This window comes from Somniosus microcephalus, chromosome 7 (assembly GCF_052327205.1).
Source record: "Somniosus microcephalus isolate GS21.2 chromosome 7, FLI_Smic_1.0, whole genome shotgun sequence".
NCBI classification, from domain to species: Eukaryota; Metazoa; Chordata; class Chondrichthyes; order Squaliformes; family Somniosidae; genus Somniosus; species Somniosus microcephalus.
In genome coordinates this window covers 201,240,295-201,257,878 of record NC_140993.1, presented here as the reverse complement: position 1 = coordinate 201,257,878, position 17,584 = coordinate 201,240,295, and the positions used below count along the sequence as shown (strand labels likewise).

Below are 17,584 nucleotides of genomic sequence, written 5' to 3'. Positions count from 1 at the left end.
TCTGTCTTGAATATACTCAACGACTGAGTCGCCACAGCCCTCTGGGATAGAGAATTCCAAAGATTCATCACCCTCTGAGTGAAGAAATTTCTCCTCACCTCCGTCCTAAATGGCCGACCCCTTATTCTGAGACCGTGACCCCTGGTTCTAGACTCCTCAGCCAGGAGAAACATCCTCCCTGTATCTACCTTGTCAAGTCCTGTAAGAATTTTGTATGTTTCAATGAGATCACCTCTCGTTCTTATAAACTCTAGAAAATATAGGCCGAGTCTACTCAATCTCTCCTTATAGGACAATCCCCCCATCACAGGAACCAGTCTGGTGAACCTTTGTTGCACTCCCTCTATGGCAAGTATATCCTTCCATAGGTAAGGAGACCAAAACTATACACAGTACTCGGGACATCGGCCAGAAAGTGGACAAATGTGGACTTCAAATGAGAACATGATCCAGTTTAACTACAGTCACATTGTCTGCTTAAAGTTGCTATTAGGACTCGTATATGAACAATTGCCACTTGGACAAAGCACCAGATGGTGCCTGGCATAAATAGAACCATAACCATACTCCAGCAGAAGTTGATGCCTTCTGGACAGGCGATGGGGAGAAAATAATTGATTTACTCTCTGCAGGAAATTTGGTATTCTAGTTTAATTGAGGTCGGTATCTAAACAAGTCAATGATTGAAATTATGCTGTATAATCTGCAAGAACTCTCATTCTTATTAGTGAACTTGAAAGATGATTCATTAATAATATTTGCTTTCTGATGGGCTAATTTTATGCCCAAAATTAGAACATTTCATAATATTTGCTTCTCCCACATGTTCATTTCAATTGTTTGTGTCGACTGTTTCCAGCTTTTAAGAATAGGTGCTTTTATTGCCCACTGGGGTATTTGGAGCAGCACTAGCACTGAGATGGTCAGTATTTGTCGACTGGTTACCTCAAGTAGCAGCAGCTCAAAGTGACAGTGGATCCTGTCTGAGGGTCCTCATTGATAACAGTACAGTTGTCGGTTTCCCATTTTTAATACAGTCCCCACCACTTGCATCGTCCGTGCTTATCTATCCCGGGCAGCTGCCAATATTGGACAAATGACACTAACCATTTACCATTACCATTAAATTCAATTACAAAGGCATTGTAACACATTAAGTGGGCCGGCATTTTGGGCAATTTGTTAAGCTTTTTGCACCTCGTTTAAGTGCTGTTAACTATTTACCCGAGTGTGTCTGAGCGCTGTCCACCCCTTTCTATCTGTTTTTAATGCCCTAGGAAGAGTTGATTGAAGCTGCCTGAAGTCTCCACACTCCGACTGCTGTAATTAAGTGTGAACAGCTGATGGAGACTTACTACAGCTTCATTCGACTGTTTGCTAAATGCAGGTGATCTGCTGGTTGGAACTCAATTGTCTGCCTACTTTCCCTGGGCTCGAAGATTTAAAAAATCAGTGCCACAAAAATGGTGGGGGGGGGGGGGTGAAACACACACACACAGCAATTGGTAGCGGGAGCTCTATTCACCTAGCATGGGCACTTTCACCTCGACTTTGTCCATGTACGCCTCCAGTCCCCAACTCTCCACTCCTTCCAGCCAAGTTTCAGATGAATTTGGCGTCCACTGTGTTAGCGGGCAAATGTTGTTCGGACCATCCTGCCGGCTGTGTATCAGTAGGGGAGCCCCACATCAAGAACCAGTCCACACCGCCTCCACTCTCAGTGACTCTGTGCAGCCATCTGCCATTACCAGCATCTGCTGTCCGAGAAAATGGGAGATCTTGACCACTGTGTAGCAATTAAGTCATCGGTCATGAATTGCCTAGAGCACCTTCTAAAATAAATGATACATAGCCACACAAATTATGTATCTTCATTGCAGTGACAATGTTCAGAGCTGTTAGTGTACCAGGAAAATTGCTTCAAAAAAATGTAAAATTAGACTTGGTCAACTACAGCTTAAAATATCAGAATGGTTATTGTGCTGTTACAGAAGTATTTCCATATGTTAGCATGGTCTGCTTCAGGTTGCTTGAAACTACAAGTGCCAGAAATAATTTTGGCATCAAGTACAATGAGAGGGGCTTCAATCTAGTAAATCATTAATTCCAATACAAGTTGTCAAGTGTAACATCTCACCAACCAACTTAAAATCATAGAATGGTTACAGCACAGAAGGAGGCCACTTGGCTTGTCGAGCCCGTGCCGGCTCTCTGCAAGAGCACTTCAGCTCATCCCACTCCCCCGCCCTTTCCCCGTAGCCCTGCAAATAGTTTTCCTTCAGGTACTTATCCAACTCCCTTTTGAAAGCCACGATTGAGTCTGCCTCCACCACCCTTTCAGGCAGTGCATTCCAGATCCTAACCACTCGCTGCGTAAAAAAGTTTTTCCTCATGTCGCCTTTGGTTCTTCTGCCAATCACCTTAAATCTGTCTCCTCTGGTTCTCTACCCTTCTGCCAATGGGAACAGTTTCTCTCTCTCTACTCTGTCTAGACCCCTAATGATTTTGAACACCTCTATCAAATCTCCTCTTGATCTTCTCTGCTCTAAGGGGAACAACCCCAGCTTCTTCAGTCTGTCCACATAATTGAAGCCCCTCATCCCTGGAACCATTCTCGTAAATCTTTCTGCACCCTCTCTAAGGTCTTCACATCCTTCCCAAAATGTGGTACCCAGAATTGGACACAATACTCCAGTTGAGGCTAAACCAGTGTTTTATAAAAGTTCATCATGACTTCCTTGCTTTTGTACTCTCTCTCTTTATGAAGCCCTGGATTCCATATGCTTTTTTAGCCCTGCCACCTTCAACGATTTCAGCACATATACCCCCAGGTCTCTCTGTTCAAGCACCCTCTTTAGAATTGTACCCTTTAGTTTATATTGCCTCTCCTCGTTCTTCTGACCAAAATGTATCACTTCGCACTTTTCTGTGTTAAATTTCATCTGCCACGTGTCTGCCCATTTCACCAGCCTGTCTGTCTTCTTGAAGTCTATCACTATCCTCCTCTCTGTTCACTATACTTTCAAGTTTGATGTCATCTGCAAATTTTGAAATTCTGCCCTGTACACCCAAGTCGAAGTCATTAATATATATCAAGAAAAGCAATGGTCCAAGTACCGAGCCCTAGGGAACACCACTGTATACCTTCCTCCAGTCTGAAAAACAACCGTTCACCACTACTCTCTGTTTCCTGTCACTTAGCCAATTCCGTATCCATGCTGCCACTGTCCCTTTTATTCCTTGGGCTTCAACTTTGCTGGCAAGCCTATTGTGTGGCACTTTATCAAACGCCTTTTGGAAGTCCATGTACACCACGTCATCGGCATTGCCCTCATCAACCCTCTCTGTTACCTCATCAAAAAACTCGGATCAAGCTAGTTAAACATGATTTGCCTTTAACAAATCCGTGCTGGCTTTCCTTAATTAATTCACACTTGTCCAAGTGACTGTTAACTTTGTCCCTGATTTATCATTTCTAAAAGCTTCCCCACTACTGAGGTTAAACTGACTGGCCTGTAGTTGCTGGGTTTATCTTTACACCCTTTTTTGAACAAGGGTGTAATATTTGCAATTCTCCAGTCCTCTGGCACCACCCCCGTATCTAAGGAAGACTGGAAGATTATGGCCAGTACCTCCGCGATTTCCTCCTTAACTTCCCTCGGCATCCTTGGATGCATCCCATCTGGTCCTGGTGACTTATCAACTTTAAGTACAGACAGCATTTTTAGTACCTCTATCAATTTTTATCTCGTCCAGTATCTCCACTATCTGCAAAAGCAAAATACTGCAGATGCTGGAAATCTGAAATAAAAACAGAAAATGCTGGAAATACTCAGCAGGTCAGGCAGCATCTGTGGAGAGAGAAACAGAGTTAACATTTCAGGTCGATGACCCTTTGACCCTTCTCCACTACCTCCTCTCTTACTATAACTCTGGCAGCATCTTCTTCCTTGGTGAAGACAGATGCAAAGTGCTCATTTAGTACCTCAGCCATGCCCTCTGCCTTCATGCTAGGTCTCCTTTTTGGTCCCTAATTGGCCCCACCCCTCCTCTTACTACCCATTTTTTACTTACATGCCTATAGAAGACTTTTGAATTCCCTTTCATGTTAGCTGCCAATCTATTCTCATACTCTCTCTTTGCCCCTTTTATTTTCTTTTTCACTTCCCTTATGAACTTTCTATATTCAGCCTGATTCTCACTTGTATTCTCAACTGACATCTGTCATACGCCCCCTTTTTCTGCTTCATCTTACCATCAGGGGGGAGTTTTTCTGGGGCTCAGCGGGCGCGTTTGATGGCGGGTCGGGTGGGAAATGTTTTTTTCTGACAGCGGGTCAGGAACCTGCTGTCAACCCGCCGCCACGCTACTTTCCTTGATGTCGGGTCTGTCAGGGCTGAACAGACTCGACACGCAGCAGCGGGGGAGGCAATTTAGGTCATTATGACCTTGTTAACAGCCCATTAAACAGTATTTTGAGCTCACCTTACCATTTTACGAGATCGCCCACAGGGTGCACACTGCTTGGAGATCACGTCAGGTAAGGAGGCCGGGAGTTGAATCAGCATGGGATCATCTCATTATTTGACCACTGCAAATGTGCTATAAAAGCTCCCATCTCGCAGCTGTTCATTTTCCTAGCTCAGAAGCTGTTGCTTACTGCATTTGGAAGATAGATTGAACTTTGTGCAGGTTTCAAGTGTTTGGAGCAAACTCTCGATCCAGTATCGCCTCACTGGAACAACCTCTCTCACGATTGACAGATTGCTTCTGTCATCTCAACCTCACCTGCCATCTATCACATCAGCATCAGTGCCATTGAAACAATCTCGCCTTGGTCCTCAGAATCCCACCACAATGAGCCCCAACACCAGGCACACCAGCAGCACCAACAACAATACCAACCTTCTCCGCAATCAACTGATGCTACACAGGACACAGGGCATCAGCACCCAACCACATTGCTGCCTGGGACGCCAGAGATGGCCTCACCATGGCCCGATTTACTTCACTTGACGCTGTACACTCTGGCTGCCACAGGATGCGCCAGGTTGGCACCACCCACACCAACACTGTAAAGCATCCCTACAGTACCCAAGCCATTCCTTTCACACTCATCACCATTGCGGGGGGTACCGTCATGTCTCACCATTCACTGCAACTCACTAAGCCACTTCCAAAGGTACACACACATCTGTCCAAGAACGCAGTGTTGAAAATAAAGGTTTCAATGTTTGACAGCACCATTAACAGAAACTTTACATGAACATTGGCTAAAACACCCAAGTGCCTACCCTTGTGTGTTGTTAGTTGGTATGATTGGACTAGGATGAGGATGAGTGTGAGGGGTGGCTAGTGAGATGGGGAAGTGATGATGTAGATAGAGAGGGATGGGTGGAGGTGCAAGGTAAGTTGGTGTGAGTAAGGATGTGCAGGAGTAGGGTAGGGAAGGCAGAGTGATGGGGATGTGATGAGTGGCACAGCAGGATGAGGTCGAGTGTGGCATTGCAGTAACATTTCGTGATCTACTGAGATCATTGAAAGCTTTGCACCACTGCAGCCAGGTCCTCCTGACGACATCCCTGCTTGTGCCCTCTTGTGCAATGTGCAACCAGGCTGTGTTGATGTTCTGGGGAGGTCTCTTTCGCCCACTGGAAGGGAAGAGCACCTCCCTGTGTGCTGTGACTCCCTCCATAAGCATATGGAAGGAGGGATGGGAGAGCCTGGGTTCAGCCGTGCACCTTTGTGCCGTGTTTGCAGCACCTCAGTGCTGTAGAACACGGACAGCACAACTGTCAAAATCAATTTGCGAATGGTCCCTTTAAGGAAAGCGGCTGATGACAGTCATAAAATGACGTCATCAGACCCGCTTCCTTCAATTGGCTGGCAAACCCACTGGGTGGGCTTAACAAGCCCAGTCAATGTAAAATCATTCTACAGAGCGGGCTGGAGCCGGCAGCGGGGTCAGGAGCTGCCACTGACGTCGCCCGCCCCGGACCCGCCAAGATAGTGGAAATCACACCTCTCTCTTTCGTCATCCAGGGAGCTCTGGCTTTAGTTGCCCCACCTTTCCCCCTCGTGGGAATGTACCTCAACTGTACCCGAACCATCTCTTTAAAGGCAGCCCATTGTTTGATTACAGTTTTGCCTGCAAATCTTTGGTCCCAATTTACCCGGGCCAGATCCGTTCTCAACCCACTGAAATTTGCCTTCCTCCAATTAAGTATTTTTACTCTAGATTGCTCCCTGTCATTTTCCATAGCTAATCTAAACCTTGTGATACTATGATCACTGATCCCTAAATGTTCCCCGACTGACAGTTGCTCCATTTGACCCACTTTATTCCCCAGAACCAGATCCAGCAATGCCTCCTTCCTCGTTGGGCCGGAAACATACTGATCAAGAAAGTTCTCCTGAACACACTTCAGAAATTCTTCCCCCTCTCTGCCCTTTACATTATTACCATCCCAGTCTGTATTCGGATAATTGAAGTCCCCCATTATTGCTACTCTATAGTTCTTGCACCTCTCTGTAATTTCCCTGCAAATTTGCTCCTCTATATCTTTCCCACTAGTTGGTGGCCTATAGAATACACCTAGTAGTATAATGGCACCTATATTTTTTAACTGGAACCAAATGGATTCTGTCCTGGACCCGTCCAGGACATTCTCTCTCTCCAGTACTGTAACATTCTCCTTAACCAATACTGCCACCCCACCTCCTTTCTTTCCTTCCCTATCTTTCCTGAACACCTTATATCCAGGAATATTTAATACCCAATCCTGCCCTTTTTTGAGCCAGATCTCTCTTATCGTCATGATGACATTACATTCCCATGTGGGTATTTGCGCCTGCAGCTCGCCAATCTTATTTACCACGCTTTGTGCGTTTACACACATGCACTGTAAGCCTATCTTCTTAGACCTTCTTGTATTGTCTCTTAGTCTAACCCCACCTAATGCCTTACTATTTCTTACTCTAGTGCTATCTGTCTCTCCCAATCCTTTGTGCACTTCACAAGAAACATTCCTGTTTTTGTTGCCTTTTTAGTTGTGTAGTACATCTTTTAGGCTTCACAATTTAATCATCACTAAAATTGATGTTTTTTTGGATGAAGTTAAATTAATGTTCCATATATTGCCCATGTATAAAATTTAAAAATGAGTTGAATATTTAACTTTTAAAATTTTGAATTATGAATTTCAAGATCAACCAACCCCTTTAAAAAAAATAAATGTTTGTTTCCCCCTCCCCCTCTCCTTGCTCCTCTAACCATCCTGTGTTCAATTGTGTCACAATCATCCTGTTGTGTTCCCTGTATTTATTTTTGGCTTAGCTTTTTAAATCCATCTTTCAATGAGACTCGCCTAAAGAAAAGACTGCTCAACATGTGTATTATCACAGTATCTGTCCTACAGTCGCTCTCTTGTTTGTTTTGTCTGAATCTGTAACCTGGAAAGAACTCTGTGCTCAATGTAAGTGAGTCTAATAATGAACTAAGCCAACATTCTTTAAGTCTAAACTTGGATGTGCTTTTAAAAAAAAAATCTCTCTCCAGGATACTCTGAATGACTTTGAGGTAAAGACAAAGGGGGAGAAATTTGGTTGTTAGCGCCACCAATTAACGCCTAAAGAGGCCGAGAAGTGGGGCGCTAGCCAATTTCCGGGCGGGCGCCTAGCACCTCGCCCCATATTGAGCATGCATTTAGCGCCGGTGCTAAATCTTAGTGCCCGCTCATGGGCGCAGGCTGATTATGACGTCATTTGAGTGTGCAATGCCTTTTGGGCGCCCCGGACCGGAAATTCAGTGGCGCCCCCCTCCGTAGCACCTGGCGCTAATAGTGACAGCTTACCTGGAACCTTACCAAGTCGCTCTCGGGCTGGAGGAGCGTTATTTAAAGGGGACTGGTGTGGTTTAAAAGCGGCAGCCATTTTTGGAGCACAACTTCCTCGAGAGCTACAAAGAGTTGCTGAGCTGCACATTGAGAGCCATTTGACCACTGAGCCAGCGCAGGCAGACGATCTTCAGCCTTCTGACCATCACCTTGCTGTTGGTGAGCCTTGACAACGGGGAACCTTCCTGTGGGCACTTATTATGGGGGCTGCATTGGAGGAGAACGTCCTGCTGCTGAATCATCTGGAAAGGGCACTGAGATGCTGGGAGAGGGTGGCGGGCATGGCCAGACGGAGGAGGGCCAACAGACGTCGCCACAGCAGACCTTACGCTGGCAGGGTTTTCCGACAGCAGTTTTCCTACATGAACATGCCGGAGGAGCAGTGTGTCAGAAGGCTGCGATTTAGAAAGGAGGTGGTGACTGAGCTGTGCCAGCTGCTTCAGCCAGATCTGCAGCCTCAGATAAGGTGCAGGACATCTCTGTCGGTGGCTGAGAAGATGCCTGCTGGCCTGAACTTCTACGCGAGCAGTTCTTCTCAGGCTGCGTGTCAGAGGCTGATCAGAAGTAGCTTCTAGGCCCCTCTCACGGAATGCTTGCTGCCATTCCAAGAAGAGGAATGGAGCCGGTCTGATACCCCCAAGCCTGTGAAGGGCAAGATGCATGTAAATAGCAGGCATGGCCATTGTAAATGAAGAAAGTGTTTCATTACACAAAATGTGGTTCCTTCAAACATGAGAAAGCTATGGCAACAGAAAGCAAAACTAATACACTGACACATAACTGCCTCTCACACCCGGGAGACTGTCCAAAACATAAATCACATTCCAACCATCTTCCTTGGCCTTGATTCCACTGCGCCAACCAAAGCATCCAATGCCCCATCAGTGAGGCGTTCCGCCCTCTGCCTCACCCTTTCCATGTCTTGCTAGGCTGGTGCGCCACAGGTAGGCTCCCACCGCTTTGAAGGCCTACAAGGCAGTGAGTGTGTCTGGTGATGCCAATTGACCTGCCCCATTAAGAGCTGGCCGGCGCCAGTGTGTCTCAGGGAAAGTGATTATTGACAGCACCTTCACTGCGCCCCGCCGCCGCGAAATTGGGTTGTGCCGCCAGGTTAGCGCCTTAAGAGTATCGTGCAGCGCCTGATTTAGCGCTACAACCCAATATCACGCTAGGTGGCGCTAAATTGCGCCTGGCGCTAAACTTTGCGCATCGCCAGGCCTAGCGCCCCAAATGCGGCTATACCGAATTTCTAGGCCAAAGCCTGTGCTTCATGGATTAGAACGGTCTCAAGTTTGATCCTTGGTCTTTGCTAAGTTAGCTGATCTCTGCCAGGGCAATGATAGGCGCTCAACAATTTTCTACAGTGCTCTGTGGGTTAACAATGGGGTAAAGTCAGTCAGGGCTCCCTCCCCTGACCACATTAACAGCACCCCATGGTGGAACTGCACATGTTGATGTCAGGTGAGGACAAGATTGAGCTGTACTGTGATGCTCTCCAAGGTTGAATAACCTACTGACATTCACAATCATGGCTAACACATGAATAATGGCCACATAGGTGAGGTACGAATGAGTGAATGCCACCTCTGGACTGTACCTGAGCAGGCCTTCAGGAGATAAAGGGAGGAGCAAAATTGGGGTTGGGAAAGATGTAAAATGCAAATGCATTGAAACAAAGTCCACTGGATGATATGCAGTTTCCTGTGTTTAAAGGTAATTGAGTGGAGGATAACTACATAAAATAACGTTATTAACATTAGCTTGTACTGTTGCAGAATTCTTTGGCTCTGATGCCGACATTGAATATTGAAGTAAATGATGCCCAACTGTAATGGAAAAATAGCTGTTTAAAGAAACCGCTACAGCAGATTTTATTTTTTCTCTGCTTCCAAGCAGACCCAAGCTCCTGTGTGGTCTACAGAGACTTGTATCTAAAATGAATTGTGTTTGTCCATATCGCTGCTTCTAAGTGGATAGTTCCAATGGTGAAGACCTTCCAGTACTTCTCCCAGCAGCCATTCTTCACAATCTTGGACAGGTAAAATTGAGAAATACTAAGGGGAAAAAAACATTAGTGGGAGTGGTATATAGACCTCCCAACAGTAAGGCGGAGGTTGGGGATGGCATTAAAAGGGAAATTAAAGAAGCGTGCAATAAGGGCACAGCAGTCATCATGGGTGACTTTAATCTACATATAGATTGGGCCAACCAAATTAGTAACAGTACTGTGGAGGAGGAATTCCTGGAGTGTTTACGGGATGGTTTCCTGGACCAATATGTCGAGGAACCAACCAGAGATCAGGCCATCTTAGACTGGGTATTATGTAACGACAAAGGATTAATTAGCAATCTTGTTGTACGAGGCCCCTTGAGTCTGAGCGATCATAATATGATCGAATTCTTCATTAAGATGGAGAATGAAGTCGTTGACTCCGAGACTAGGGTCCTCAATTTAAATAAAGGAAAATACGATGGTCTGAGGAGCGAGTTGGGTAGGATTGATTGGAGAATGGCACTCAAAGGGTTGACGGTGGATAGGCAATGGCAAACATTCAAAGACCGAATGGATGAGCTACAGAATTTGTTCATCCCAGTTTGGCATAAAAATAAAACAAAAAAGGTGACTCAACCGTGGTTAACAAGGGAAATTAGGGATAGCATAAGATCCAAGGAGATGACCTATAAATTGGCCAGAAAAAGCAATAATCCTGAGGATTGGGAGCAGTTTAGGATTCAACAAAGGAGGACAAAGGGATTAATTAAGAAAGGGAAAATAGAATATGAGAGTAAGCTAGCGAGGAACATAAAAACTGACTGTAAAAGCTTTTATAGATATGTGAAGAGAAAAAGATTGGTGAAGTCAAGCGTAGGTCCCTTACAGTCAGAATCAGGGGAATTTATAATGGGAAACAAAGAAATGGCAGACCAACTAAATTCATACTTTGGTTCTGTCTTCACAAAGGAGGACACAAATAACCTCCCAGAGATGCCGGGGAACATAGGGCCTGATGAAAGGGTGGAACTGAAAGAAATCAGTATTTGTAGGGAAATGGTGTTAGGAAAATTGATGGGACTAAAGGCCGATAAATCCCCAGGGCCTGATAATCTACATCCCAGGGTACTTAAGGAAGTGGCCCTGGAAATAGTAGATGCATTGCTGGTCATCTTCCAGAACTCGATAGACTCTGGAACAGTACCCATGGATTGGAGGGTAGCTAATGTTATCCCACTATTCAAAAAAGGTGGTCGAGAAAAAGCGGGGAATTATAGACCGGTAAGCCTGACATCGGTAGTGGGGAAAATGCTAGAATCTATTATAAAAGATGTAATAGCAGAGCACTTGGTAAGCAGTGACAGGATCGGACAAAGTCAACATGGATTTACAAAAGGTAAATCATGCTTGACTAATCTACTGGAATTTTTTGAGGATGTAACTGGTAAAATAGATAAGGGAGAACCAGTGGATGTGGTGTATTTGGACTTTCAGAAGGCTTTCGATAAGGTCCCACATAAGAGATTAGCGTGTAAAATTAAGGCACATGGGATTGGGGGCAAGGTATTGACTTGGATAGAGAACTGGTTGGCGGACAGAAAGCAAAGAGTTGGAATAAACGGGTCGTTTTCCGAGTGGCAGGCAGTGACTAGTGGGGTACCGCAAGGATCGGTCCTAGGACCCCAGCTGTTCACAATATATATTAATGATCTGGACGAGGGAATTGGATGTAATATCTCCAAATTTGCAGACGACACAAAGCTGGGTGGGAGGGTAAGCTGTGAGGAGGATGTCGTGAAACTCCAGTACGATTTGGACAGATTGGGTGATTGGGCAGAAACATGGCAAATGCACTATAATGTGGATAAATGTGAGGTTATCCACTTTGGTGGCAAAAACAGGAAGGCAGATTATTATTTGAATGGCAATAGATTGGGAGAAGGGGAAGTGCAAAGAGACCTGGGTGTTCTTGTGCACCAGTCGCTGAAGGTAAGCATGCAGGTGCAGCAGGTGGTTAAGAAGGCAAATGGTATGTTGGCATTCGTAGCAAGAGGGTTCGAGTACAGGAACAAGGATGTCTTGCTACAGTTGTACAGGGCCTTGGTGAGACCACATCTTGAGTATTGTGTGCAGTTTTGGTCGCCTTACCTGAGGAAGGACGTTCTTGCCATGGAAGGAATGCAGCGAAGATTCACCAGGCTGATACCTGGGATGGCAGGAATGACGTATGAGGAGAGATTGTGTCGATTGGGCTTATACTCACTGGAGTTTAGAAGATTGAGAGGGGATCTCATCGAAACTTATAAAATTCTGTCAGGCCTGGACAGACTAGATGCAGGAAGGATGTTTATGAAGTCTGGGGAGTCCAGAACCAGGGGTCATAGTCTAAGGATAAGGGGTAAGCCATTTAGGACTGAAATGAGGAGGAATTTCTTCACCCAGAGAGTGGTGAACCTGTGGAATTCTCTGCCACAAAGGTCGGTGGAGGCCAGTTCATTAAATATATTCAAAAAAGAGTTGGATATATTTCTTAAGGCTAAAGGGATCAAGGGATATGGGGAGAAGGCAGGGACAGGGTACTGAAATTGGATGATCAGCCATGATCTCATTGAATGGCGGAGCAGGCTCGAAGGGCCGAATGGCCTACTCCTGCTCCTATCTTCTATGTTTCTATGTTCTGTCATCGGGCCGTTCAACTGTGCAGACCTTTGCAGCCAGTGTCATCCTGTTGATATGTGCACTTCCACTGGAATCTCTGGATGCAGTCTGGCGTGGGGATTTTGGCTGTACTTCTCTTCCCTAGTTTGAAGATGCTGGTACCAATATTAATCCTTCTGGGAGACTCTTTGGTGCTCTTGCACAGTAACCAATTGTCCGCTTTTTGAGCAGTGGCGAGTTTTCCCGCCCCACCCCTATTTGTGCCGCTTGCTTGGCATCTAAAATAGCTTTTCTGCCTCTGACTGACTCCCATGCATAGAGTGGATTTTGGTGCGGAAATTCTGTTTAGATCTGTTTTTTCAGTTGTATGTTTTGAGTTTGGTAGGTTGGCCTGTATGCACTTAGGAAGATGGGAACCAGAGTAGGCTATTCAGCCCCTCAAGCCTGTTCTGCCATTCAATGAAATCATGGCTGATCTGTATCTTAACTCCCTCCACCTGCCTTGGCTCCATATCCCTTTATACCTTTGGCTAGCAAAAATCTATTGATCTCAGATTTAAAATTATTAATTGAGCTATCATCATCTGCTTTTTGTGGGAGAGTTCCACACTTTTTTCAGTTGCAATATTACATCTGTTTTTAAAGGGCCCACATTACCCTAGACTACCCTTTTTCTTCTAATATAATTGTAAAATCTTTTTGTGTTAATCTTGATATCAGTTTCTTTTCGTATTCTGTTTTGTAGCTGTTACTATCTTTTTGTCCTCCTTTGCTGCTCTTTATATCTCTCCCAGTCCTCTGGACTTACACTATACTTTGCACTTTTATATACTCTGTCCTTTAGTTTTGTGTTCTCTCACCTCTTTTGTCATCCATGGCTGTTTTATTTGGTAAGTAGAGCTCTTTCCCCTTCGGGGTATTTACTGGTGCTGTATGAAGCGAAACATCTCCCACTGCTCATCTGTAGTTTTACTGGTGCTGTATGAAGCGAAACACCTCCCACTGCTCATCTGTAGTTTTACTGGTGCTGTATGAAGCGAAACACCTCCCACTGCTCATCTGTAGTTTTACTGGTGCTGTATGAAGCGAAACATCTCCCACTGCTCATCTGTAGTTTTACTGGTGCTGTATGAAGCGAAACATCTCCCACTGCACTTCTGTAGTTTTACTGGTGCTGTATGAAGCGAAACATCTCCCACTGCTCATCTGTAGTTTTACCCGGTAACAGTTTTGACCAGTTTGCTGTCGTCGGTCTCTCTCATTCCATTAAAGTTAGCCTCACTAAAGTCTAGAATCTTAGTAACTTAAGCTAAATCTGGCTCAGTACTAGGCCTGCCCTCTTCTCTTCTCTTGTTGGTTCTATAACATATTGCTCAAGAAAACTATTTTGAATGCACACAAAATTCACCACCTTTCTGACTTAATTAACACTCACTGGTATTTTCTCTGCAGCAACCTTAGCAAACACACAAATGTTTAAAAGTAAAGTATTTATGGATTCATTAAAAGTAACACAGGAAAATACCAGGGACTATCTGTCTCACTTCTGGAAGCTGGATTTGAATCTGCCTTGGACTAGTTGTTAGCAACTGGGAGAGAACGATGACCTATGTTCCTGTAGAAAATAAGTTTGAGCTGCCTAATCCCAGTTTGTAGTTTTTGAAAACTCGAAGTACACAACTGCCTATATTCCTGTATTAATTTGCAGTCTCCCAGGAGGTGGTTTTGACATCTGAATGGGAAGGGAGAAATCTTGGACTGCTATCATATTCTTCTGAATTTTGATTTAAGTTGCGACTGAATAAGGGGTTTTAGTCTGCATACTGTGCTATATCTAATTTAGGAATATCTGTTGACACTGTGTAGTAAATAGCTCCATTTCCTAGAACTAACATTCCTCATCCTGACCATATGAATTTTTTAAAAACTGCATATTAATACCTTGTATATATCTTTGCCAGTGAATGAATTTAAAGTTTCTCAGTATAAATACAAGCAAGCTATTAGGCATATTCTAGTTCTAATTTGGGACTTCTACAAGTAAACAAATGTGAATAATAAATACCTAGAGATTACATGGTACTAATGCAACATGCCAGCTGATGTTGCACTTTGCTGTCTGATCAGACAGTGGGTTTAGTAATAAATTGTTATTGGAGGTTTACTTTAATGACTTATCTCAAGTAGAAAATTAGAACATGATATTCTGTCCTTGCAGAAACTGTACTAAGTATTAAACTTCACAAAGTATTGTATTGACATTTGGTGCTAATTGTTTCTCTCTCAATTTTAGGTTCGGCAATTTGTCGTTTCTGTGAATGGTCTGAATGTCCTTCATGTAGATTATAGAACTGTCAGCAATCTCATTCTCACTGGCCAACGTACCATAGTAATGGAAATCATGGAGGAAATTAACTTCTGAATAGGAAATGGTCATTTGGAAGCATGCAGTGGCACTGGACGATCAAAGTGAAATTGGAAACATAGACCTGCTCCTGTGTACACCGGAATAAGGGAACGTAAAACATAGCTCTTTGCTTCAGGAGTGAAACATTGACTTGTTTATATAAACTTTAATTTGTTTAGAACTGCCTCACTGTCCGAATGTTTAAGGTTTTCTTGACACTGGAACTAGGATGTGCTTTTTATGAGCTGCCTGGTATGTGCATTATGTGCAGTAATGCATCAGACACTTGAACGTAGAAAATGACTTCTGTCCTGTTGGTGCATGTTTTTTTTACCCTACACATTTTTATGTCTGTAAATGGGCATCTCCCATTGTTCACAATGGGGTGTAGGGTGTAATTAGATGAGTTTTATTATAAATGTGGAAGAAATACCTCAACCCTTGAACAACTAGATTCCTGTTAACACTTTGGGAACCAAAAAATATTTGCTATCACCCCTGCCCCCCTACACATATTCCTTCAACGAAATTAAATAAATATGCTCAAAATACTTGTGTGTAAAATGTCCCGAGAGGCAGTTGAGCATTTACAAACGTGGCTCTCGTCTGCAGAATGGCATCTTAGAAAATGATGGGACGAGGCTCCCGAAAATTAGAATTGCTATTGTACAAAATGTTACCTAATGCAAAAGGAAGATTTTACAGGAAACTTTTTTTTATCCGGTACCGACGTGGTGCCGGTTCATCAATAGATAGGGAGAGCTGAGAGCTCCGTATACAGCAACAAACCCTGTTGCTTAGCAACAGGTGCAGAACAATGGCCACAAGTTCCAAGCGTCTCTGTAGCTTAGCAACAGCTGCAGCCACACCCATTGCACAGCAACAGATCGAGGAAGGCAAGTAATATGAAGTAAAACTTACCTGAACCTACTCCTGAATTTTGCCAGTTAACCGAGATTTCTGGTTATTTAGGTGCCGGTAAATCGACAGTTTCCTGTATGTTGTTTCTAAAGAAAAGCCAAAATGTGCTGCTCTAAGTTGCAAAGCCCCAGGTGATAAATCTTCAGTTTCCTACACCTGCCACTTTGTTGTATTGAATACCATATTAAGATGTAATTTCAATTTTTGGGGAATAATAGTTGTTCAGCAAAGTATTTTCTTTAGAAGGATTCAGGTCACCACTGTAAATGTATTCTGGGTACATTTCTCCAATTTCCTTATGAACAGGACATGAATAACAGAAAATGTTAATGTACACTGTTGATAGTAGAAATGAAACTCCTGGAATGTTGGTATCAAGAAGCCAAAGTTTACTGATCATTCTACTCATTGGAAAGATGGAGTGAATGTTAGGACAGTGGATTGTTTAATAAAGGGAAGAAAGCAAAGAAGCAAAAATTGCTTTGATTTTTACCTCTGACATTTTCATTGAAAGAATACTAAGTGAAACTCCAAATGAAATAAATTGTGTTGTCTGCTGTGGCATTACCTGTCATCTTGGGTCTTTAATCCAGATCTACTATGGAGTCTGCTATTGCCAGTTACCAGACCAGCTACTGCCCCTGCCATGTGGGTGGAGGTATCACTCATCTGACCTGGTGGTTCTGATCAAGAATGAAGGAAACGATATCTAGGATCTAATTTGTATTTGAACTTAAATTTCATTTAACTGTAGGATTAATGATTAATTACAATTTAAATATGTTTTGGTACAATACGTTCAATGGTATCAGAGTTTCTATGTTCATTATTTTTAGTTGTGTTTTTTATGAAGTAGTTCTTGTTTTCTCATGCTGTGATTTGTTAAATTTTCTACAAACTAATACCTTTTTTTGAAAATGAATATGATGACACACCTTGTAGCTTGAATTTACCTTAGACTAACATTGTGCAGGCACAGTTCAAGCTCTTGGATAAATTGATCTTGTATGTATGTAGCATTAGTTGTAGTACTTAGTTCATACTACATAAGAGGGGGCTTGTGGTAAGTAATAACAGACACTTTAACTTTCTGAAGTTTTCTTGTGTCTACATATAAATGTATTAACTTCGTTTATATAAAAAAGTAGTCGTATAATGGTACTAGTTAGCTGGTTTATTTTACATGGTTTATAATATAATAGACACAGTCTCCCTGCACAAAAATAACTACAGTCTATTTCTATTAAAGTTTCAGCCATCGCTACAGCTCAATTATTTTTTTTAAAATCTTTAAAAAAATAACTGAAATGAGGGGTTGGGTCAGTTTGTTCACAAGTATGAAAAATGAATCAAAAGCAGTCTCAGTATGAGAGGACTGTACTTCAAGAAAGAATGAATGATCTTATCTTGTACTTCTGTAGCACCTTTCACATCTTCAGCCAGTGAAATACTATTGGTGTGGTCACTGTTTTTGCTTTGTAGGCAAACTTTGCACACGGCAAGGTCCTACAAACAGCAAATGATATGAATAATCAGTTAATCTATCTCCTTTTGCCTTGCACCATCATCCCTTTTGTCTCTTAATCTCTCCTGCCTTCCATCCTATCACAGACCTTCCCTTTTGTTCTTTCCTCCCCATCTCCCTTTTCCTGCCTCTGCACTTGCTTAAGAACCTGTTCCATCTTCAGCTTTTTCCAGTTCTAACGAAGG

At 43.4% G+C, this 17,584-nt stretch overlaps 1 protein-coding gene across 4 annotated transcripts in view; it reads left to right on the top strand.

Moving 5' to 3' along the window:
* deptor (DEP domain containing MTOR-interacting protein) overlaps window positions 1–17,140 on the top strand; it is a 121,451-nt gene extending 104,311 nt beyond the window's left edge. For all 4 annotated transcript variants that reach the window (XM_085993339.1, XM_085993340.1, XM_085993336.1 and 1 more), the window contains one exon: window positions 14,840–17,140. In XM_085993339.1, the coding sequence (XP_085849465.1) occupies window positions 14,840–14,968 (129 nt within the window). In that variant the 3' untranslated portion in view covers window positions 14,969–17,140. The remainder of the gene's footprint in view (window positions 1–14,839) is intronic.
* Window positions 17,141–17,584: the final 444 nt, after the last annotated feature.